This window comes from Micropterus dolomieu, linkage group LG21 (genome assembly GCF_021292245.1).
Source record: "Micropterus dolomieu isolate WLL.071019.BEF.003 ecotype Adirondacks linkage group LG21, ASM2129224v1, whole genome shotgun sequence".
NCBI classification, from domain to species: Eukaryota; Metazoa; Chordata; class Actinopteri; order Centrarchiformes; family Centrarchidae; genus Micropterus; species Micropterus dolomieu.
In genome coordinates, this window is record NC_060170.1 from 34,114,390 (window position 1) to 34,137,388 (window position 22,999).

General features: G+C 42.3%; 5 protein-coding genes across 5 annotated transcripts in view; 3 read left to right on the forward strand and 2 right to left on the reverse strand.

The window, feature by feature from the left end:
* Positions 1 to 12,492, forward strand: part of LOC123960213 (signal recognition particle 19 kDa protein-like) — a 31,275-nt gene extending 18,783 nt beyond the window's left edge. Inside the window, exon 6 of the transcript XR_006822462.1 lies at positions 11,766 to 12,492. The gene's annotated coding sequence lies outside the window, so the exon portion shown is untranslated. The remainder of the gene's footprint in view (positions 1 to 11,765) is intronic.
* LOC123960356 (scavenger receptor cysteine-rich type 1 protein M130-like) overlaps positions 1 to 22,999 on the forward strand; it is a 549,618-nt gene that overhangs the window by 72,613 nt on the left and 454,006 nt on the right. The gene's annotated exons all lie outside the window — the stretch shown is intronic.
* Positions 1,860 to 6,954, reverse strand: LOC123960201 (serine/threonine-protein phosphatase 2A catalytic subunit beta isoform; the record flags this gene model as incomplete). The annotated part of the gene is given in 3 exon segments (XM_046034843.1): positions 1,860 to 2,030; positions 4,428 to 4,466; positions 6,525 to 6,954. Coding segments are annotated over 3 exon segments (312 nt in total), but the record flags the coding sequence as incomplete, so codon positions are not given.
* srp19 (signal recognition particle 19) lies at positions 7,177 to 12,492 on the forward strand. Its single transcript, XM_046034860.1, has 5 exons — positions 7,177 to 7,576; positions 9,216 to 9,291; positions 10,209 to 10,280; positions 10,365 to 10,473; positions 11,574 to 12,492. Exons 1-5 carry the CDS (start codon positions 7,539 to 7,541, stop codon positions 11,702 to 11,704), a joined length of 426 nt encoding a protein of 141 aa, XP_045890816.1. The 5' UTR covers positions 7,177 to 7,538; the 3' UTR covers positions 11,705 to 12,492.
* On the reverse strand, positions 14,049 to 22,656 carry ercc6l (excision repair cross-complementation group 6-like). The gene is made up of 3 exons (XM_046034765.1): positions 22,428 to 22,656; positions 21,324 to 21,368; positions 14,049 to 18,513 (listed from the first exon to the last, which is right to left on the reverse strand). Exons 1-3 carry the CDS (start codon positions 22,481 to 22,483, stop codon positions 14,802 to 14,804), a joined length of 3,813 nt encoding a protein of 1,270 aa, XP_045890721.1. The 5' UTR covers positions 22,484 to 22,656; the 3' UTR covers positions 14,049 to 14,801.

The following is a 22,999-nucleotide window of genomic DNA, read 5'->3' on the forward strand; positions in this document are numbered from 1 at the left end:
TAAAATAAGATAAAAACAATTCACAGTCATGATTACTTCCAGCTGAGGCACAAGGAGGGGTTGGGTTTACCAGCTGATCCACAGTCTTAAACAGAAACCTGGGATTGTGTTTATGTGTAGTAATGAGTTCAGAAAAATAGTGTGTTCTCGCATCCTTAACCATGTTATTGTAGTTAATTAATAAATCCTTCAGACTGAGGTAATGGACTTGGAGACTGGATTTTTTCCATCTGCGCTCTGCTTTCCTGCATTCCCTTTTGAGGCTGCATAAGCTGCAAGTGACTTTTTATGAAATGGATGATGACCCTGAAAAAGCCCCTGGAGGATGGAACTAACTGCCCTTAGTTCACTGCTGCACACTCGTTTAGTCAACTGGTAAACTTAGGGATCATGAACTGGTCCCAGTTACACAGCAGCATTTAATGACATATTTTTCCTGCCACGTTAAAAGGAGGAGCCTGAATGCACCGTTGAGGAGCAGCCAGAGGTTCAGCTTTATTATTTATGCTGAAGTTGATAAAACACTGGACATTAAAATCTGTTTCTTCAGGATCCAATAAGTTTAATTTATAATATTAATTATAATTAATATTCTTAAAAGAACCACAACAACAACACACAAAGCAGTTTCCTGCCATTTTCACGGCCACAGCGGTCAGAGAATGACGGGAATATAGATCAGTACATCAACTCCTGGTAATACGATTGTAGTCTGTACTTAAATCTCGTCCATTCGCTCACTTCGGTAGTGACTGTTTGACCGAAACAGCCTCCTGCAGCTCAATCCATTACCCATCTCCCTCTCTGTAACGTCTCCTTCCAGACGCAGAAACTGTCGTAACATTAGTGTCTACAGCAGGAAGAGAAAATGTTCCCGACCCTCGTAAATCAAATTTAATGCCTTTGATTAAGGCTCGTTTCTCTGGAGGGAACTGGATTCAGTGCTCGTTGAGACGACAGACTATAAAAACCACGGACGTCGTCTCTGTGACGTCACCTACAGGTTTCTGAGGAGCGAGTGTGACGCTCAGTGTGGCGGCTCCGGACGGCGCCATCTTAGCAGCGCCCCCCTCTGAGCTAAGTTTAATATAATTAAACAATTTTCATTCGTTTTTATTTGTATTTCCTTTTTGAGTTTTCAGATTTCACACCAAGTTTTCGTTATTTTGTTCGTTTTCATCAACAATAGAGAGCCTCTCGCTTCCACTTCTGGCCCATGGGACCTTATTTTGAAAACAACATGTACTGTCACGCTAGCTTCAGTCACGGAGAGAAAAAGTTAGGACGTCACATCCGCGACTTTTGCGTTTGTGGTCTTTGTAATTATGTATTTTCACAGTGTTACATCTCAGCAGTTTTACATCCAACTGCAAATTTTAAATTGACCATCATCATGTGTGTAATTCAGAGCACAATTCAAACGAGATCTAAAAATAAGTTGTCTCTTGCTGTTGACTGCCGTACATATTTTTCCCCCCGAAGTAACGTCCCACGGTGGTACAACATTCGTCAATGGCGCTTAAACCAGCCGCCTGTTACGGCACTCGCCTGTCACTCAAAGTGGCCGCATTTTTAATTATGCAGAAGCTAAAGCTTTAATATAATTTACAACAGGTGTGTTATATAAAATTCACCCCCTGAACAGTTTTAATGAACAACATGAGCAACAGAGACCAGTTTTTAATACCAGTCTTTATTTAGTTCTGTGGAGACTCAAGTGGCCGTATGAGGAACTGCAGCCTTTTCTTTTCTGTAACTGCTGAGCCCAGGAAACCGTGTTTAACCAGCTCTTCATTCACATGACGTTTTGGTACACAGGAACACACACACACACACACACACACACAGATGGCGTTTACCTTAAGTGTGACGAGCAGCGTGACCGTCTCCACAGAGTAGTAGCCTCTGTCGACGTAGTCTCCCATGAACAGGTAGTTGGTGTCGGGAGACTTGCCTCCGATCTTGAACAGCTCCATCAGGTCGTGGAACTGACCGTGGACGTCGCCGCACACCGTCACCGGGCATCGCACCTGGGCACACGGGTAACAACGTCAACCAAACAGACGTGTGGCGGCGGCAGCTCCGCAACAACAACACACCGATAAAAATACATTTATTTAGTTTTCCATGAACAAAAGCAGGAGTTTTTAGGCTGAGGTTCATTCTTGACGTTCTTTATTTGGTCCAACATTAGTTTATTTCTGAAGGGTGATATTTTATTCATGAAGAGAAACAGATAATAAAAAACAAAGAGCTTTTTTCAGTCTTTCCTTTTGATCTCTGCTTATTTTCTCATAAATGAATGAGTAGTTTTACTTGTTTTTGGCTCTCCGGACTCCAAATTAGCGTTTAGCAGAAATGTTGGCAGATACAACTGATGACAAGCAGGCCCAAGTCAACACTTTGGTTTTTTGTTTCACGCCATAAAAAGGCTGGAAAATGCTGATTTACAACGCTTATTATACCAAACTGCTGTGATTCAAACTGTTTAAAAATTACATTTCACATTATATTCACCTTTGATGATAAAGCTTGTTGCTTGATTGTAAAATAACTGACCTCAGCACATCTTTGTCACAAGTTAAAACCTGATTAGGTACACGGCAGAAATATAATAAAATGTATAACATAAATGTTATATAACATAAAAGGCATATTGTTTTTCTCTGAAATTGTTTAATTTTATTTGGGATCCTCTACTGACAACATCTTCAAAACCACAACTGAGACAAAACAAGTTAAGGGATGTGACGGGCATTATATTGACCAAACGATGACGTGATAATAAAATTAGTTGTTTGCTGCAGCACTATTGTACTTTAAGCTGCTGCTGCTTCTCTCAAATATTCAAGTAAGTTAGGTATAAAAATGTTGGAACGGTGTTTTTGAAATTCCCTGTGTAAAAAGTCTATTTCTTTCACTAAACGCGTGTTTTACTTTTACTATAGTATAAAAAGAGATTTGAATGTTCTGCCTCAGATTTGTGAAGTGATCCACTGTTTGTTCTGACCATGAAGAAAAGTTTCAAACAATTAACCACGTGATCTCTTCAACTTTCACTCAGGAGCTTTAAACTTGAAAGAGACGTTTATACTTCTTGATATTGAATCAAAGTTTTTATCGCCCAAACATTTTCTGGCCGTATGGCTCAGCCCAAACACCGACCCACGTGATGTTTGTTGAAAACGTGTCACATTTAATAAAGCGACGTTCAGTTTGTTGTGGGACTCACATTAACAGATCAACGCTGTTAATTTGCTGAATAAAAAGACACTTTGGTGTTTTCAGATCAGCGGTGGGTTTTAAGCTTTTTATCAAACGACCTCGTTAGAGATGAATCTCTTTAACAGGACTGAGGCTGAAACACAGGACGTTGTTTGGTTCAACACCTAAAACTAATCTACACAAGTCTAAGACGCCATTTACAATGTTTGTGTTTAACATTATGCTTTTATACGTTTTCTTGCTTCAGAAAAGGCGAGGGCGTTTAAAAATATGAGCGTGCGGGAGCCTGCGGCTGGCAGTATAAACAAGGTGTGGTATTGTTCTGACGACAGAGGCTCAGTCATGTTCTGCTGAAACGCCACAGGGAAGAAGCCAGCATCCAGAGAAGGCTCATTCTTTATTTAAATATTATTAATAGAAGCGTTTTAATAAAACACAAACTTCTCTGCACTGCTGACCTGTGAGCACACATCTCTTCAGATTTAGGAAGAACTCCTCCTCACCTGTGAGTGTGTGTTCGTTTGTGCTGCAGCAGAGATGAAATCGACTTCCTGCACAAAAGCTTTCAACATTTCTATTTTAGTTCCCTTTCTGGTGCCGTTTGGAAACGTTCCAGCAGCTGAAGGTTTCAACATACAGCGCCTGAACAGTCTCAACACGCTCCCTCTGCTTGTTTTCGTACGTGGACTGTTTTTATATTCTTTTGTTTTTATTAGAACCATTAAGTGTGCAGTTAACAAGGACAGGGTTTCGTTTTAAGGGGTCGCAGCTCAAAACGTCAGCAACCACTGATTTACTAAATTTATTATACAGATTACTGGTGACTGTTACTGCACTCACATTTACAGTTACAGTGAGGGTAGGAGATAAAACTCAAAAGGTTAATGTCAGCTGAGCAGATCACACTTTGTTTCCTCATAATTAAAGTTAACTTCTGCTCTGTTGAGTATGAACACATCCATCCAATTAATTGATTCATAATTTATTCTACTTTTTCTACAGCTTGTGACATGAACCAACAGATGTTAGAAGCACATCTCAAATTGTTTGACTGACTCGATTTTACTGCAGTTTTCTGCAAACAGCGAGTAACTCTACGTGTGAAATACACACACATTATTACATGATGATCAAAATCTTCAATTCATTTTCTCGTATCAGTTACTGATCAGTTTGTTCTCTGGCATTGTGGGAAATCTCACCTCCTGAACGTTGGACTCCTTGGTCAGGATCTCCTTGGCCTGTAGAGGAAACAAACACAGATTATTTAATTAATTAGCCACCTTTTCCCCTCAGATGCTCAGACAGAAGCTTAAATAAAACTCTACAGACAAATAGTAAATCATGTCACACCAATTTATACTGCGACCAATAGAAGCCGTACGCATTAGCGATGCAGACTGAAAGAGCTGTGATTGGTCGGCTTGGTAGCAATGCTATTTCCTCCAAGCCCACAGGAAGCGCTCCGTGCTTTAACCAGACATTTTTCCCATAGGCTTCAGTGTCAAAGAAGCAGCTGTAAAACGGTGGGCTAAACCGGAAGTTAGTCAGAGGGAGTCAACCCGTGGAAGACTGAAGCTGCTCCGCCAACTAGCCGTCTGGTGGTTTAATTACCGAGCGATGCAGAAGTAAAAACGCCCGCGATGGCGTGGCCGTGTGTAGTATAAACCAGCCTTTAGCCTCCACGACAGACAAACGTTTGCTTTCTTAGGTGTTGTGGCTGCATGACCTCACAGGACACCGTAGGGTTTTGAAATGTTCAGATAAAAAAAATGTATTTCTACTGCTTTTCTACCAACAACACTTTGTTCCGATTCTTCTAATTGTCAGATGTGCTTCAGGCTGACGGCACTGACTCCCCTCAGAGAAAATAAAGCCCAGCTGATTCAAATAGAAAAAAAAAATAAAGTAAAAGAAGCTAAAAGACTTGGTGCTACTTTGCACGCGTCTCTGCTTTCTGATGTTTTCGTCTCCTACAAGTTTCAATCTCTGGAAAGATAACAACTACAGCCCACCTCAGGTTCTTCACCTTCTAAACTACTACGTCTCAATGTAGGATTCATTTTTCCGTCTATTATTTAGCCTTTTAAATGTACATCACTACATCCCAGGTGACAAACGCGGTGAGTTTCTTTCAAGGAACAAGGTACTTGAATTAACATTTAACACCACCACAATGAGTTTAAAGACACTATCAGAGCCTCATAAGAATAATACAAATTATCTACCTATAGTTAGTCAGAAAGAATATTGCTGTACAAATGATATTAACTAATCATTGAGTACAGCAGTTTAAAGTAATGATTTTGGACCTGCTGACTTTGGACGGGCAATAAACACCTGACATTTCCTTGAATCCGTTTTTTCCAGGTCTGTTTGCTCTTTTAAGCTCACACGAGTTGATGTGTTACCTGGTACATCGCTTCTCACCTGACCTGCTTATTACTCCTTGATTGAATTACTTGTTCACAAATGATTGATTAACCAATGTCGGGTTGTTGACCCGGAAAAAAACTCCTCAGCAGACACTTTTAACGTTTAACTGAAGAAACTAAAAAAAAAGGTTTTTAGTCTCATCTTTTCATTCATTCAACTCTGAAAGAGACAAAAAAATATTTCATCTGATCCCGCAGGAGATCACAGGCTGCAGCGTCTCAGCAACATGATGAATGTATACGGATTGTAAAGTGTGTTTTAGTAACATTTAAAAGGCAGAGGAAGCAGAATAGCTGCAGAACGAGTTTGTGGTGCAACAAAACCTACGTGACGTCTGGAAACAGAGAGGATTGACAGGTTTAAGCAAAACAGCGACTGATCGATAAAGACAGGGCGCGGTGCTGATCAATACACGTTAACTAGCACTTATTAGTAGGCTTTCAACATTAAGTCAATATAAACCTCCAGAATTAAACATTTGCAGAGTCCTTCTGAGCGCAAAAGGCAGCTCAGTTAATAAACAGGCAGTAAAAGGGGCTCCGTCTATTTGCTGGGAATGGTGTAAAAGATGAGAATTTCGGCCCGTTCGTCCTGAGACGACGGTTGCCGGAAACCAGATTACCACATTAGCACCGTTTTATTGGGTCTGGCGGAGCCCTTAACAGACATATCAGGTTTTAATTAATTATTCAGCTGCCACGGAGCTGTTAAACAATGGCAACCTAAGGATGACTGGTCGAAAACGGGGCGAGAACAGCCGCCTTGCCGTGACACCACTCCAGAACTTAGTCGGAGCCGCTTTCGCAGTGTAGGCCCCGCTGAGGCCGACCGAAAAACCCGGGGTGTTGTTTTAACCAACTTACCTTCTCGCAGAGTGTCCGGACTTGGTTTTCCGATAGCTGCTTACACTCGTTTAGCTGTTCGATCCATTGGTCTAATTCTTTAGTAAAAGATTTGTCTTCCATGACAGCTCGCTAATGCTAGCTGTGTTAGCTCCCTGAAGAAACAAACCGTGTCTCAGCGCCTAGCTTCTGCTAACGTTAGCTGTTAGCTCGTCCTGTTGTTCACCCGATCTAGTCCCGCCAAATCGGTTGGAAAAATCAACGATAAGACGTAAAGTTAACGAGCCCTTCGATCAACTTCTATCATGATAAATAACCGAAGTTAAGTTACCAACGTTAAAAATCGGTTTAAATGGGCCGGGGGAGTCAAAAGGGTCGAATGTCCCCGAGCCGACGGACCGTAGCGGCAGAAAGCAGCGGCGTCGCAACGACTAGCCGATATGCTAAAAGAGCTAGCTACAATAACATCCGGGCATTTCATCACCGCGCAGAGTGAGCGCAGCAGCGGCACCGCGCGGACAGAACGGAAACTACAGGAACAGTTTTCAGTTTTTAACTTTTAAATTAACGCTGGTGTTTTTGTTTGGGAAACAAAAACACAATAAAGATCGTTTTATCCCCTTATTATGTCATGACTTTTGAAATTACTTTTTATATGCTCTGTATCAGTGATGAGAATGCGTTTTACGCAGCTCCACCCCTCCCAGATAAATGCAGAAGGAATTTCTGTCATTTGAGTTTTTAGAACAGTTTGTTTTTAAAATGTATTTCAGGGAGTTTAGTCTCTCTGATCCCAAATTCAGGTTCAGGAGCTTCACATTATCCGATAGTCTCTGCCGTGTTACGCAGGGTACAGAATATAGTGTAACACCGGTGCACTCTGTGCACTGAATCCAGCGCACCTATCGGTTGTCAACAGTCAGTGCAGCGGCCGTATGGCGGCGTGTTTCACGGCACAAATCAAACCGTGTCGTGTGTCTCTGGATCCAACCGAGAGTCGACCTGCAGTCACAGAAACAACCGAACTAACCAACAATGGCTCATCTGACTGAAAACCCCGCTGATAAAGAGAGGTGAGTTCTCCTGAAAGCTAGCCTGTTAGCCTAAGCTAAGCTACAGCTAACAGCGCTTAGCCGTTCGATCACGCTGTCTAAAAATCCCATAGAAGATTTAGGAATTAAAGTACAATTTGGGTTTCTGCTAATGTAATTTGCTTATTGCTTGCTACTGTACTGAACGGTTCCACATAGAAGGGCCACTCTTCAATTCGGCATACATTTAATTTGAGTTTATAGCTTTTAATCCAACAAAAAACTATTTTTTGGGGGTGTTCACGTTGCTAAACTAACGTTAACTTAACGTACGTGACGGTGCTACGTTAGCTAAATGAGGGAAGTGAGGGATTATGGGAGTAGCTAACTTTCGGGTAAATCTAGTTAAATGTTTATCTTAAGAAAACCTGTTTAGAATTATAATTCCTCATGAGTTAGATATAAAGTCGGATTTCACGAGATCTTTGGTAGAAACCGTGGCAAATGTTAAAGCAGCTTAGTTTTTACATTAAGTTTGGTGTATCCAGACTGCATAGTGGCTTTGAAGCCCTCTAGCATGACGTGTATAAAGGGTCCTTTAAGATCAATAGTTGCTCACGTATCGATCATGCCGACGTTAAATTGTTTTTATTACTGAAGACGATGGAGGACAACAACACGTTTGACTTCACGTTGTAGAAATTAGATTAGATGAAGTGTACGTGAGGTTAACTTCGAGTTTAGCCAAGGATTGGCCACTTGCTACAGAGTTAGCCTGTGATTTGTCCTGTAGTCCCACTCAGATATGAGTCCTGGTCAGCAAAGTTAGACATGTAATCAAACTACAGAAACAGAAAATACTAAAAACTGTCTTTATTTTGTCCAACACACAGTCCAAACCCCAAAGACTTTCAGTGTTCAAACAGTAATATGACATTTATAAAGCTGGAACCAGTGACATTTTTACATTTTCAGAATATTTGCCAGTTAATGTTGTCTGTGGATTGAGTTATCAGTTATTGGACTAAGCTCTAAAACGGTTTTGCGTCATTATTTCCAAAACATGAATATGTTTCGGACTCTTTATTGTACAAACAAGAAATTGGAAGCCAGCGCTTTATTTATTTTATTTCAGGGACAATGCACCTTGATCAATATCACTTTAAAAGTGCCAGATGTTAAATCAGCCATTAAAACGGTAAAACATGTGACATGTAGAATCAGAATGAGGAGAAAGTAAAACATGAAGCAGCAGAACAGGATAAAGAGTTTGATAGGTGGAGAGCTGAATCAGACAAAGGACGACATGATCAGTACAAAGCTGTTCAACATGAAATCACTACGAAGGAGACGGTCCGACAGCTCAGAGCTTCAGCTTTAGAGAACATGTTTCTCTGTTTTCTGACATTTAATAGTTAAAAAGATTCATCAATTTATCTGAAAGTCATCGTTCTGAGTCTGTTTAGTAAGATGATGATGATGTTTTTATGTCGTGCACACAGGATGCGTACAGCGCTCTGTATATATATATATATATATATATATATATATATATATTAGTGTCATGTCGTGGAAATCTCGACACATCTGTGCATACGAGCAGCGTGGCCGTTGTCGTGTTTCCTGTTTGTTGTTTTTAGTTTTAAATCCCTGCAGCGAGTCCATGTGTGATGTGTTTCAGGTTCATCTGCATCTACCCGGTCTACATCAACAGCAAGAAGACGCTGGCTGAAGGACGAAGGATCCCCGCAGAGAAGGTGACGCTTTTTCCTTTCCGCCATGTTTCACCAGCTCAACAGCAGGTTGTGTTTTATTTTTCTACCTTCCAAGAAGCTGCTGGTTGTTAGCAGGAACCGAACGGTGCGTTCAAGGACGCTCCACGATGGAGGGCTCCACAATTCCTAAGTAGTGGTCGACCGGTACAGGTTTTTCCCACTAGGCCAAAATTTAGAAAGCAGGCTGATATCAAAACATAGAAAAGTCCTGTATAATCCCAAAATAACCTAAAGCGTCTTTTCCATCGGATGTTACCGTGACAGGGAAAGAGCTGTCGGCTGGAAACGTGGCAAACGGCTACTTTATTGGAAAACGGAGGAAGTGGCACCAAGGCGAGTTGAGCTGGTACCATCTGGTGAAAAAGGGCTTAATATCCATGTAAATGGATCCAAATGCAAACGCAGCAGAATCATTGTCACATAAATGTGAGACGGAGGCGTAACTGTAGCAGGACTGCAATTTATGATTATTTTCACAATTAATCATTAAGTCTATAAAATTGTAAAAAAAAATCTCTCACCAGAGTTTCCCAGAGCTCAAAGTGACGTCTTCAGATTGCTTCTTTTGTCCAGCCAACAGACCAAAACCCAAAGAGTCTTCGTTAATCATTAGTCATTAATGAGTCAGAACAGCAGCAAGTCCTCACGTTTAAGAAGATGAATGTTCTGCGTTTGTTCTTTAGTGTTATGAGGGTTCGCTTAGTTCTGCTGTACTGTAGAGTTTCAATACCGATCTGAAACAAATATATTAAAATGTTTCCAGAGAAGAAGTGGACTGAGTTGGAGGATGAAGAGTGCAAATGTAAAGTTTGTTAATGCGACCGCAGCAGAATGATCGTCACATGAAGGCGATAGAAATAACAGCGTGTAGAAAGTGAAGTGGTGCCGTGTGTCTGCAGGCTGTGGAGAACCCGTCCTGCTCTGAGATCAGAGACGTCCTGACGGCGGCGGGGATGAACGTCTACATGGAGGTAAAACGAAAACTCCCTCAGAGAAACAAATATGACACACACACTTCATCAGGGGGTTAAAGTGCCTGTGTGTGTGTTTTCCAGAACAAGCTGCACCCCAGGGAGCTGAACCGGGACGTCCAGTTCAGAGGCCGGGTCAGGGTCCAGGTGAAGGAGGCCGACGGCAGCTTCTGTCAGGACAAGTTCTCCTCCCGTGAGTCCTGCACACGCTCTGCTCTGTTTGTGTGATGAAGTAACGGCTTGTTTTTCAGGAGCTGCTTGGTCCAAATCCTGACGTCCTGATTCAGAAACAGTTTCTAAACTTAAATTATTGATCCGACACAAAGTTTAACTGGAAGAAAGTGACTCTGAAGCTGTTGTTCTTTAACAGGAAGTGATTTTCTTCTGAAGTCAGGAACCGTGTCTTTAGTTTAAAAAGTGTTTGTTCTCAGGAGGGGTGATGACTGACCTCAGACCTGTGATAAGGGTGTAGAGGAAAAACCAGGATCGAGGTCAGCAGTCCAATGTGTTTTTACAACAGAGACGAAATTTCACATCACGTTTCTAGAGACCAAAATGATCACGGTTATCGGAAATATCGCAGGATTGTTCAAATGTGCTGACACAGAAATACAGTTAGCAGCACTTTGTGCTAAACATTAAGATAATAACTACCGACAGATGCCTCATGGAGACATATGAAAACTATTTTAAATGTGCAGTAACATTAGATATGTTATAAAGTAAATGAGATGACCCCCAGTAACCGTGTTTTCATCTAAATGTCACTGTTACTTGAGGAAAGTTAAATTGAGGAAGTTTTTTCCCCAAATTCTGTCGACCTTTTCTAACGTGATACCTCAACATGTGCATTAAAATACGTTGACGGAAACACGACCTGTGATGGTAGCTCACATAAACTCAGAGGAGTCTGCAGACTTTCTCTTGTTGGAACATTTTTACAACCAGCTTTGAGGACGGGAGGATTTTAACTACGTCACGTGTTACCGTGAGTCTGCAGACGCGAACAGCAGCACAACAACGTTTTCACAAGAGAGCTTCAGTTAGAGAAGCTGTTAGCAAGTCAGAGAGACAAACCAGGACACGTTCCCACATCAGGCTCTGAGCTGAAAGCTGACTCACCCTGCGTTCACTGTGCAGCAGTGGGTGGTGCGACGACCTGTTGCCTCGTCTCGCAGTTTACCTCAGAACATCTATAAAAAAACAAAACACCACCCCACTAACAGTCTCTGAGGAGGCTGACGCTGCCGTCCGCCACGTTTTCATGTTTTATCGTCTCTTTCCCTCCCGCAGGTAAAGACGTGATGATGTACGTAGCGGAGATGATCCCTAAACTAAAGACCCGGACCCAGAAGAGCGGAGGAGGAGACACCAGCGCTCAGCAGGGAGAGGGCGGAAAGAAGAGCAAGAAGAAGAAGAAATAGACTCAAAGAGAGAACTTTTTATTTTAAATTCATTTGAAACGTGCAGAATCAAACCCTGGACATTTTATTTTGTTGTTTTTTGACCTCAGAAACTCTTCGGCTGTCGGCGTGTAAAGATAAAACACGTCTGTTTCTCCTTTTTAACTCTTGAAGTGAACGTTTCTGCTCTCAGCTCGTCGTCCAGTTTCTAAAAACAGGCAGCTGCAGAGAGCGAGAACTCATTTCTGTTCTTCCAGCTTTCAGAGAGGGAGAAGTGATGGAGGACGTCTTCTGTCTCTGTTTAACTCCACGTTTTGTCTCTTCCAATAAAGAGTTCAGGTTCTCCTTTTTCTCACCTTCATTTGAAAATTAATCGTCCTCGTAGCGGCGATCAGAGGACCTCGTCGTCAGGAGCCTGACGGAGGAAATTAATCTCTAGGTTATGTTGAAGTTTTATAAACGGTTTAGTTTGTTTAAACTTATCGGGGCTGCTGTTCTGTTGCTGGCTCAGCTGTGGTTAAAACGGGCTCAGCTGAACCAGAACTTGCAGCTCGGTGCTAAACTGGACCTGACTGTTCTGGTTCATCTGAACCGGATGTGATGATGAAGTTTGGCCCGACGCAGGAGTTTCAGGAAGTCACATTTTTATTTTTTAGAGTTTCCCAGTGGTGAAGTACTCAAATCCTGTACTGAAGTAAAAGTACTGCTACCACACTGTACAAATACTCTGCATTGAAATGTTACTGCAGTAGAAGTATGTGAGTATAATCAGGAACATGTACTTAAGAGTATTAAAGCAGTAAAATGTCTCTGTTGTACTTTTATATGTTCTCTCCTCAGATTAGTCCTCATCATTTAAAACAGGAAGTTGCTGCTGCAACTATTAATTATTTTCATTCTGGATCAATCTGCTGATTATTGATTCTGTCTGACCAACAGAGCAAAACTCAACATGATTCAGTTTATTGTCATTTAAGACAAAGAAAAGCAGCAACTTATCACATCTCATCGTCAGTAAAACAGCGGCTGATTAATTTTTAAATTACTCATTGACTAATAGTTTCTGCTTAGTTTTTATAACCTGTTGGGATCAACTTGTCAGATTTTATCAACTATGAGTGTGCAAAAAAACTTTTAAATTGCAAACTAACTAAAGGTGTCAGGTTAATGCAGTAAAAAGTCAAATAGGTAGAAATTAGCATAAAAGGAAAATACTGATGTTCCTTCCACCAGCTGTAGTTACTGTTGGGTATCATAAAATGGAAACAATTAAGTACAGTACTTTTAATTTAACACTTTTGAATACCGTTTTGACAAATATTTAAATAAAATTCAAATAAAAAGAACACTAACGTCAATTCAAACAATCAAAGAAACAAATAATTGATCCTAAATCATGTCTCTCATTCCCAGCAGCAGGTTAAATGATTTAATCTTGTGTTACATCCTGTTTTCAGTCTGTGTCTTCATCTCCTCCTGCCTTTTATTATTCTTTAGGCTTCTGGCAAACTCTGACCTCGGAGACCAGATCTTCCCGTCCCCCAGCCCGATCAGTCCGGCTCCCCGTAGAGAGTTCCTTCGTGCTCTGACTCTTGACTTAAAGAGTATTTCTACAAATGTTTTATGATGTTTGAATTGTCAGTGTTTGACCTGATTATGTACATGTTTAATATTTGACCTCCACTCCTCTGGTCAAACAGCACTGCAGTACCTAACATGTTTTTGATGGTGGAGGAAACCCACGCAAACGCCACCGTGCTGCCCAACAATAAATCAGTTAATAAGGCGCGTACATTATATTTACATTATAGATTCATTCATTCAGAGATTACATGAGTTTTAAAGCTGGTTACTGTAAAAGTTAAAATAAGACAATTATATTCAACATTGGATCGTTTTTGTCGACAACAATCAATCAACAACTTGTTTGAAAATGGATTGATCGTTTGAGCAAAACATTTTCTGCTTCTATCGCAGAAACTGAACAATTTTTTGGTTTTTTGACTGCTGGTCGGACAAAATTAGTGGTCAACTATTAAAATAATCAACTATTCTGACAAAGGATTAATTGGTTTGAGTAATTTGTTTTGGGGGGGAAAAACATTCAGCTTATTCAATGTGAATATTTTCTGGTTTCTTTCCTCCTCTGTGACAGTAAACTGAATATCTTTGAGTTGTGGACAAAAACATTTGAGGACGCCACCTTGAGCTTTGGGAAACTAATCGATATTTTCCACCATTTTGGAACATTTTATAGACCAAACATCAAATCGAGAAACTATTTTACAGATTAATCATCATGGGAAAACATTCTGATATTTTACAGACAGAACAAATTGTTTTAAATAAGACACCCACCCATAAATAAGGAAAACTATTGTTTTAATGGATGAATGAAAACATAAAAAATGAAAGTGTTTTAATTTCAATTAAGAAGTCACTGCTGTTACATGCCAAAAACATGAGACTTCTAACAGAAGCAAGAAACAATCAGACTCAATCTAGTATGTTTATGAAAATGTTTCCACCTTTACTGTTTTTTCAATGCTGTTCTGTGCAAAGATTCAGATTTAAAGCACAGTTATCAGGTTTGAGTCAAAAGGTTAAAAGGTGCTTTAAGATAAACAACAAACAAACAAAGACACAACACTATTTCAGTAACGTTAAATAACCCTCGGACATTCAACTTTACTTTCTAGCTCACTGAGACATGCTGTTGTTGTGACGTTAGATTATAGCAGCAGTTTGCTAACCAACAAGCAAGCTAAGGTTAGCTACATTACTTGCTTGCGGTGGAATTGGTTTTGCTCCAGACTCGCTTAACCCCACCTTAGTGTAAAGTATCTTTATATTGTTGGGTTGTGTTGTTACTGTGTCATCGTTGGAGTGGTAATGTAGGTAAACAGCTTTGGTTCAGACTGAAATATCTCAACAGTTATTGGATGGATTGCCATGAAAAGTCATACAGATTAAAGTCTTCATTAAGAACCAAATGTGCTTGGATCTGAGAGCCACAGACAGGAAGTCAGAGAGTATAGAGGGACAGACTAACACATAGGATTTGTCGAACAGCCAGCGTGGCCCTGATTGTTAACAGTCTTGGCCAGCTGGTAGGTTGTTAACGTCTCTGGCTCAGCTGCCGGTACAGCTGGATGGTCATGAGCTGGATCTCAGGATCTCCAGGTTTGATGTCGATGGCCCTCAGGAAGAAGCCCAGAGCGTCTTCCAGCTTCCCCTCGTTGTAGACCTCCCTCCCTCTGCTCACCAGGGAGTCGTAGCTCTCGTCCTCGGCGACGTCCTTCATCCCGTTGGTCTCGACTCCTGCATCAACGGTGCACTGATCCATTCTCTCGGAGGAGGCGAGCTCGGGCTCGCTGGCTGATTCCTCCAGGTTACTGCACATTTCCTCTGCCGAAGCATCGACGCCATCTGCAGACTCGGAGCAATCCTCCTCCTCCTCCTCCCCTTCTGTGTTTAAGGTCTCTCCAGTGGTCTCCTCCAGCTGAAGCTCATTAGTTGAACCAATGATGTCGTCCTCTTCAGCCTCGTCAGAAATGTCATCTTCATCACCTTCATCCTCATCATCCATGTCTTCGACGATGGACTGGATGAGAGACCGGTTTGAGGCCACTGAGGTGTTTCCTCCAACGCTCTTTCTCCTCCGGAGAGGGGTGGAGGCTCCAAGAACCTGGAAGGGGTTGTCCAGTTTCTCTTCTTCTTCGTCTTCATCACTGTCGTAAATCACTGCAGCTCTTTTCTTCTTCGTAGCCACAAAGGATTCATTCAGCGACTCGTCCATTTCAGAGGCAGACACGTTGAGGCTTTGTCCAAGTGCTTCTCTGTGTTGTCTCTCAGAAAGCGATTTATTCACGTCAAAACTCCCGTCCATCTGCAGCTGTGACAGCAGCTTCCTCTCCTCTGCTTCGGTCTCCTGATGATCCAGGACTTCACCTTCTGAGGACACGTCGCTGTACTCAAGCTGTAAGTTGAAGTTGCCCTCAAAGGATTCAAGCCCTGCGCCGCTGACTCGGTGTGACGTGTCTCCTTTGAAGCTTGAATTAGATGCATGCAGGACAGAAAGTCTTTTGTTCTGCAGGGGGGTGACACGAGCCGGCCCAAAGTCCATCATGGAGTTGTTTGTTGAGTGTGAAGTTCCGTTTAGCTGTTGTTCATCTTCATCATCTGCTGTAACGTAGGACTGGCTGCCGTCACCAGCTGCAGCATCTGCGGCCTCAGACGTTTGAGACTCATCTATTAGTTCTTGTACTGAAGCATCTGCAGACGTTTGAGACTCATCTAATAGTTCTTGTACTGCAGCATCAGTGGGCTCCGACGTCACCAAAGACTCCTCAGTCCCGTCCTGAGGAGAGGCGTCTGCTACTCCTAAGGAACTCCTTTCCTGCTTGACAGACTGAAGTTTCCGGGAATCCAGGTTCAGCTCTGGGAGCTCGTCTTGGCTTACTCCTGCAGCAGGTTGTTCTTCTGAGTTACTCTCATCTGCAGTTAGGTCAATAACGTGGTCACTCAGATTCTGTTGGCCGCCCTCCATGCCAGAACTGGACTGGTCTAAATCTACCACCACCGGTGACCTGTTAAAGTTGCTGTCATGCTGTGGATAGGAAGGACTTGGTCTTGGGTTTCTTGGTTTTTTCTCACGAGACCGCTCTCTGTTGTTGTTGTCCACTGGTTGTCTGAGCCAGGCTGGTTCTGTGCTCGACGCCATGTTCTCTGTTAACTGCATCTGCAACTCTGACTCGGCCTTCATCAGCTCCTGGGCCTTCTGGACCCTCCCCTCGATGTAGTGGTGCGCCTCTTGGTCCTCCGGGGCCTCGTCATGGTTGACGTCGAGGGAAAACATGAGGTCGTGGTCAGAGATGCCAAACATCTCCATGGCGTGGAGGTGGGCGATGTGCTCGTCCAGTTCGGGGTCTGTTCGTCGGTGTCTGGAGTGCAGGGCCTGAAGCTGCAGCTGGGTGGACGAGGACCGAGTGTCCTCCAGAGTGAAGAGCTCCTTCAGCTCCTGCTTGCTGAAGTACCGAAAAGGGTTCTTTTTATCTCCGGTATTCTGTCTGATGAGGGAGTCTTTGAAAACCTGCCGCCTGTAGATTTTCTCCTCCACCGTGCCGCAGGTGATCAGCCTGTAGATGACGACGTTTTCCGTCTGGCCGATGCGGTACGCCCTGTCAACAGCCTGGGCGTCTGTTGCCGGGTTCCAGCTGGGATCGTAGATCACGACTCGGTCTGCCGCCGTCAGAGTGATGCCGACTCCTCCGACCTGGGTGGTCAAGAGGAAGACAGAGTAACGTTTGTCTGTCTGGAACTTGGTGATGCGCCGCTCCCTCTCTGCGATCTGTGTTATTGTGCCGTCCAGTCTCATCACTTTGAAGCCTCTGTTGACCAGGATGGGTTCGAGGATGTCCAGCACTTTCCTGTAATGAGCAAAGACGAGTATGCGGTGGCCTTCTTCTCTGAGCCTTTCAAGAAGAGCAAACAGAAAGACGAGCTTCCCAGATTCGGATATTAAGGTGTCGTCAGAGACGTTAGCGATGCTGTGGGCGTCTGTCTCCGTGTCGTCACTCTGCTGACTTTCAGCTGTACTTTCGTCCAAGCCTAACTTGGCTATGGCTGCAGCAGAGAGCAGTCTTGGGTGGTCGCACAGCTTTTTGAGGATGTTTAGTTCAGCTAGAGGTGACCTAGAGGTCATGAGCAGCTCCTTGATGTGGTCCAGTGAAATGAACTGCCTGTATATGTCTTCCTGAGCAGAGCTCAGGTAGGTCCAGACAATCAGGTCGTTCTTTCTCGTGAGGGTGGGCATGACGGCTCCAGAGTCTTTTTGAGGGTTTTGGACTTGGCCGTCCTTGTTGCCCTGGTGTGAGCCGCTCATTTTGTTTTTCTGCACTTCTGCTTTTGTCCTGCGGAGGAAGTAGGGTTTTATAATGGCCATGAGGTTCTCAGACATCCGGGTCCCGAGGACCTTTTCCCCTGGAGTGGCATCCTTCTCTCGGGCCCGGGTGATGGGGTTCTCATACTCGGTTTTGAATGTTTTAGCTGTGCCGAGGAGAGTGCCTTGGCAAGCAAAGTCAAAGAGGGCCCACATTTCTTTCAGGTTGTTCTGGACCGGAGTACCCGTGAGAAGAACTCGGTGTTTCGAAGGTATGGCGGAGGCACTTTTGGCTGTTTTGGTGGATGAGGTTTTTATCTTGTGAGCCTCATCCAGGATCATGTAGTCCCACGTGAACTCTCTGCCATGGTACGATGACAGCTGCTGCCAGTTGTTCATGAGCATAGTGTACGTGGTGATGATGACGCCACCTCTCCTCTGAACTCTCTCCAGGTTCCTGGTCCTCTCTCCTTTGCTGGTACCATGGAACTCCGTGACCCTCATGCCGGGAGTCCATTTGGCAAACTCCTTGGTCCAGTTTGTGATGAGTGAACTAGGCATGACCAGCAGCGCGTGTTTGACCAGCTCGTTATCGTACATACCAGAGAGGAACGAGATCACCTGGATGGTTTTACCGAGGCCCATGTCATCTGCCAAGATCCCGCCTTTACGCCCGTCTCTGTACAGACTGTACATGAAGGCCACTCCGTCTCGCTGGTAGTCATAAAGCTTGTCATATAAGTCTTTGAAAAGCATTAAACCGCTGTTGTTGACGTTGACAAACTCTTCATCCTCTTCCTCAGAGTCATTCTGAGCAATAAGTTCTTCAATTTTCTTTATCCTGGTCTCCAGTTTTTGACTCTGGTGAATGTTGTACGCCGACTTGAAGAATTCCAGAGCTTTGCTCATGTCCCCTTGCCTGGCAACATCTTTTGCATCTTGAATTAATCTGTAAGGGAAAAAAGAAGAGGGTTATTAATCAGAGAATGTTGAAATCTAACTCGATGATGAGGACAAATATCAAGGTACAGATCATAGATTTAGAATCACAGCGCAGGTTTTAGTGTTTAAGAACCAAGTTACAGAAAACTGATCATTCACAACAGTGGGACAAATCTTATTTAACCCTGCAGCCCTACAAGTTGTGTTACAAGTGTGCTCATCTGAGTGGATTTTAGTCTGGTTGTTATTTAACACTATAAACGTTATAATTTTAATATTAATATTTATTAGGCAAGACATAGCAAATCTGGTATCGCTAGCTGGTAACTTTTCAGTTGCAGAACACTGAGTGGTTTTAAAGGTGTCACAATTGGTGATGGGGGAGTCCAGGGCAGTTGTTAAATCACAGCTGATAGTTTGTTTGTTATTATGACACTAAATTTCCTAAACAGAAGGCTCACATTTCAACTTATAATCATGTTTGTTTATTTTTCTCCTAAATGCTTTTTATACCTTCTCGATTTTTAAATTACATTACTTAAGATACTCAAGTATTTCCTGCTGAGGTACATGTACCCCTGGTTTCTACAGGTCATAATTACCCAGTTTTTTTATTTTTAAAGTCATTATCACATTAACTACAACAAAACATGGAGTCCTCACTAAGCTCCCACCACAAGCATCTGTATTTATACCACAGTACAAGCAGCGGCCACTCAGGCCGTCACTAATGCACGCTGATAAGCACTGATATAAAAATGTTCATCACACTGATTCAGTGCCAAACGGGGGGACTCTGGCTTAGATGTAGTAGTAGCGCCGAGCCAAAAATGTTATCACTATAAAAACATTTCATATTATTCGATATTGATAATTATCACGATATATGTCAAATCGTTATTTCTTTCAAGTTTAAAGGCTGATTGAACTCCTGAGTGAAAACTGTGGTTAAACTTGAAGCCAAACAGTGGATCACTTCACAAATCTGAGGTAGAACATTCAATAGAACATTGAGGTAGAATGTGATATTTCAGTTTTTCTTTTTTAATAAATTTGCAAAAATTTCTACATTTCTGTTTTTTTTCTGTCAAGATGGGGTGCTGAGTGTACATTACTGAGAAATAAAATGAACTTTTTTGATTTTTGGAAAATGGCTGCAATGAAACAAAGTGAAAAATTTAAAGGGGTCTGAATACTTTCCGTACCCACTGTAGTAGATAGTCAGACTTCAGATAGTCAGACTTCAGATAGACATCTAAATCAGACCGTTGCACAAAGCACTGAAGTCCTGACTATCTGAAGTAGGACTACACTGCAATGAATTCTGGGTAAGATAAGACACTTTTCAAAATAAAATAAAAAAAATGGTGGATTGAGTAGGCGCCCATCTTGCATCCTACCACTCAGTACAGTTTACCCCAGAGGGAAAAAATGTGTTTGTTGAAGCAGTATAATACTTACAAGGACATTTTACTTTATAAAAATAATAATTTATTAGCGGAGAGTGTAGGAACAAAAAGCAATGCTTGATTTGGAAAAAAAACTGCGACGACAGTAAAATGCTCTGTATTTGTATAGCGCCTTTCTAGTCTTTTCGACCACTCAAAGCGCTTTTACACTACCTCGCATTCACCATTCAGACACATTCTTACACTGGTGGAACAGCCATCAGGGGCAATTCGGGGTTCAGTCTCTTGCCCAAGGACACATCGTTAACTCTACCGTTGAGCGGAGCGTCAAAGATGTACAGAAAAGATCCAAGAACATGGTACAAGATGCCAACAAAGACATATTTAAGAGGAAATATCCTAAAAACTGTTTTCCTTCCCATCGTTCTCTCCATAATATCTTCAGCAACCCACAAATCATGAGACATTTCCCCCTTTTTTTGGCTGTTTGTAATGTAGCTGATTGTTACTGGTGGTTACCAAGGTGACCTAAGTTAGCCTGGGGGTCAGATGTCAAATTGTTTGGGTCTAAACTTAGTCCGTCTTTATTTTTGTGAAACGGTCTAACTTGCAGCAGACTAGTCTGTGAGCAAATTTAAATTTAGTAAAATATCTCTGTGTAATCAGCTGTGTAATTAACAAGTAAGTACAAGAAGACTGTCGCGTTAGTCCTATGTCCGTGTTATCAATGTTAATTTATACACGTGTGAATCCAGAACATGTGCGGGGTTTTGGGCGGTTTGGCCCATCTGCCGTTCACACCGCTGCCATCTTCATCCATTTATTGGCCCCCGAGGAGAGGAAAATAAATCAATAACACAACAATAGTAGTTACGTTATGTTTTGCATCTCACCAGCCCTCACTGTCGGATCAGGGCTCAGAGCATCAGCTGGTTCAGGCGTGTTAGAGTTAAAATAATTACACTAATTGCTGTGATATGTGTAAATAGTAAAAGTATTGTTTAATGTAGCAGCAAGTTTTGTCTTTTAGTTTTAGTTAGTCTGTGTTTTCTGTTTAAATTCTTCTGAATTCTGTGTTTTACGCTTTGAGCACATTTGTGATGGATGAATAAAGTTTCAACAGTTCAGTAAGAAAATATTACAAATTGAATCAATATCAATGAATTTGATGTATCATGCTAGTTTGAATTGAGAAAATTCACAATAAATGAATTGCAACAGTAGGATGTTATAGTGTAATACACTTTAATAATAAACAGACATTCAAATGACAAAGAATTTATGAACTTTATCCATGTGGAGAGTAAATTACACATTATATATATTTTGGAACAGACACAATGCTTCTATCTGATCCTGTAAAAAAAATATTATTTATTGAACATTGATTTAGAAAGCTGCAGTTTACCTGTGGTAGGCGTCCATGTTGTCCTCCGTCTCCATGGACAAAGACCTGCGGAGACAAAAGTGAGAGTTAGAGGCACCAACACGCAAGATGTTTCACCTCTCAACACTTTTAATCCACTTTAATGCGAATAACATTTAGCATTTAACACGAGGTGGTTTCTCCCACACACACATCTGAGTGGGCGAGTTTCTGAACTCAGAGTCCAGTCTGCTGCTGACCACCTGCTCAGAGACACAAACTGAGGTCTGTCCGTCAGGTAATCAGTAACCCAGGAGGTGGAGGAGGCCTTTGTTTATATTTCCATGAAAGCTGTAAACCTCCAGAGTACAAACGCTGTCTCACACCGTTCAGTCAGAGGTTATGAAGGTGCTGAAGGTGTGAACGTGAACAACATGTTGAAGAGTATTTAGAAGAGGAGGTATCTGAAGAAGAGACCCTGTTGCCCAAAGAGTTTCCCTTCAGTAAAATGCATTTCAAACAGCTTTCTGCACATTTATGCTGCTTTCTCAGGCTGCACAAGTCCCATCTCTTATCCAAAAAAAACCTTTAGCAATGATCATAATAAACCTTTACTTTAGTAAAGAAGACAGTTATAACAGGTGTGTTATAATAAAAGCGAGTGGTTCCCACCCACATATAGGGAAACCCTCTGCAAAAAAAAAAAAAAGTGACTTATTGATATCACCATTAAAATGTCCTAGTTTATTATTTACATTAAGATTTAAAAAATAAATAAAAACAATTGTCTTACAGCTTTTCTGAAATGTTATGTTTGAATATGCAAATGAGCTTGTATGTAATAAAATATGCACTAATTTGCGTCTTTTTCAAGAACTGAAATCTGAACACTGGATTAAGTCGGGTTCAAAATGATTGCAGAACTGTGCGGGACTCCGGGGCCACAGACCCGTCCCTCCTCCTCCCGTCCCTCCTCCTCCCGGCGTCTCCTCTAAAGGTCGCCCGGGTCTGGTCTCTCTCTCCCGGGTAGCGCTGCGGGTCTGCCGGACTCTATCAAACCGGTGCAGCGTCGCAGCGTCCATGCGGGTTTAAAAACAAACAGGAAGGAGGTTAAAAAGCTAAAACATGAACACCAGCTTTACTCACTTTTCCAGTTTCTCTGAAATCTCCTTGACTCCGCCATCATGTTCAGAAACCTCCATAGTGACAGTTTCGGCTGTTCAACCTGTAGAAACGCGTTTTTCCCCGCAGACTAACAGGCAGCTGCTGCGGGATTCACCCGCCGGACACTTCGTGTTGTTGCGTTTGAACCCGCAGCTTCTCCCCCCGCCATTTCCTCCCGGCGAATCAGAGAGCACGCTGTACTGACGCTGCGGCGATGTCGTCCAATCCTGGAAACAGACAAGCAACAGTAGGCGGGACCAACAAAAGCACAGCCAATGAGAAGCGTTGAGCGCGGAAGTCCTGACCGCGATGAAAACGGTTGCGTTCACCGGCTGCAGGAAATGTCCGGACATTTCAGAATCTGGAAAGTTCCTTCATTTCCAGGATCCGCCAGAGTTACGGAGAAAAACGGAAACATATACAAACCAATACGAGAAAAACGCGGCCACACAAATGTAAATGTTGAATTAAATATAAGCAGTTATAATACATAATATCAGGGGGCGAGTACCGAATTTAATTTAACTCTCCATGCTGTTGTAATCTGACAAATA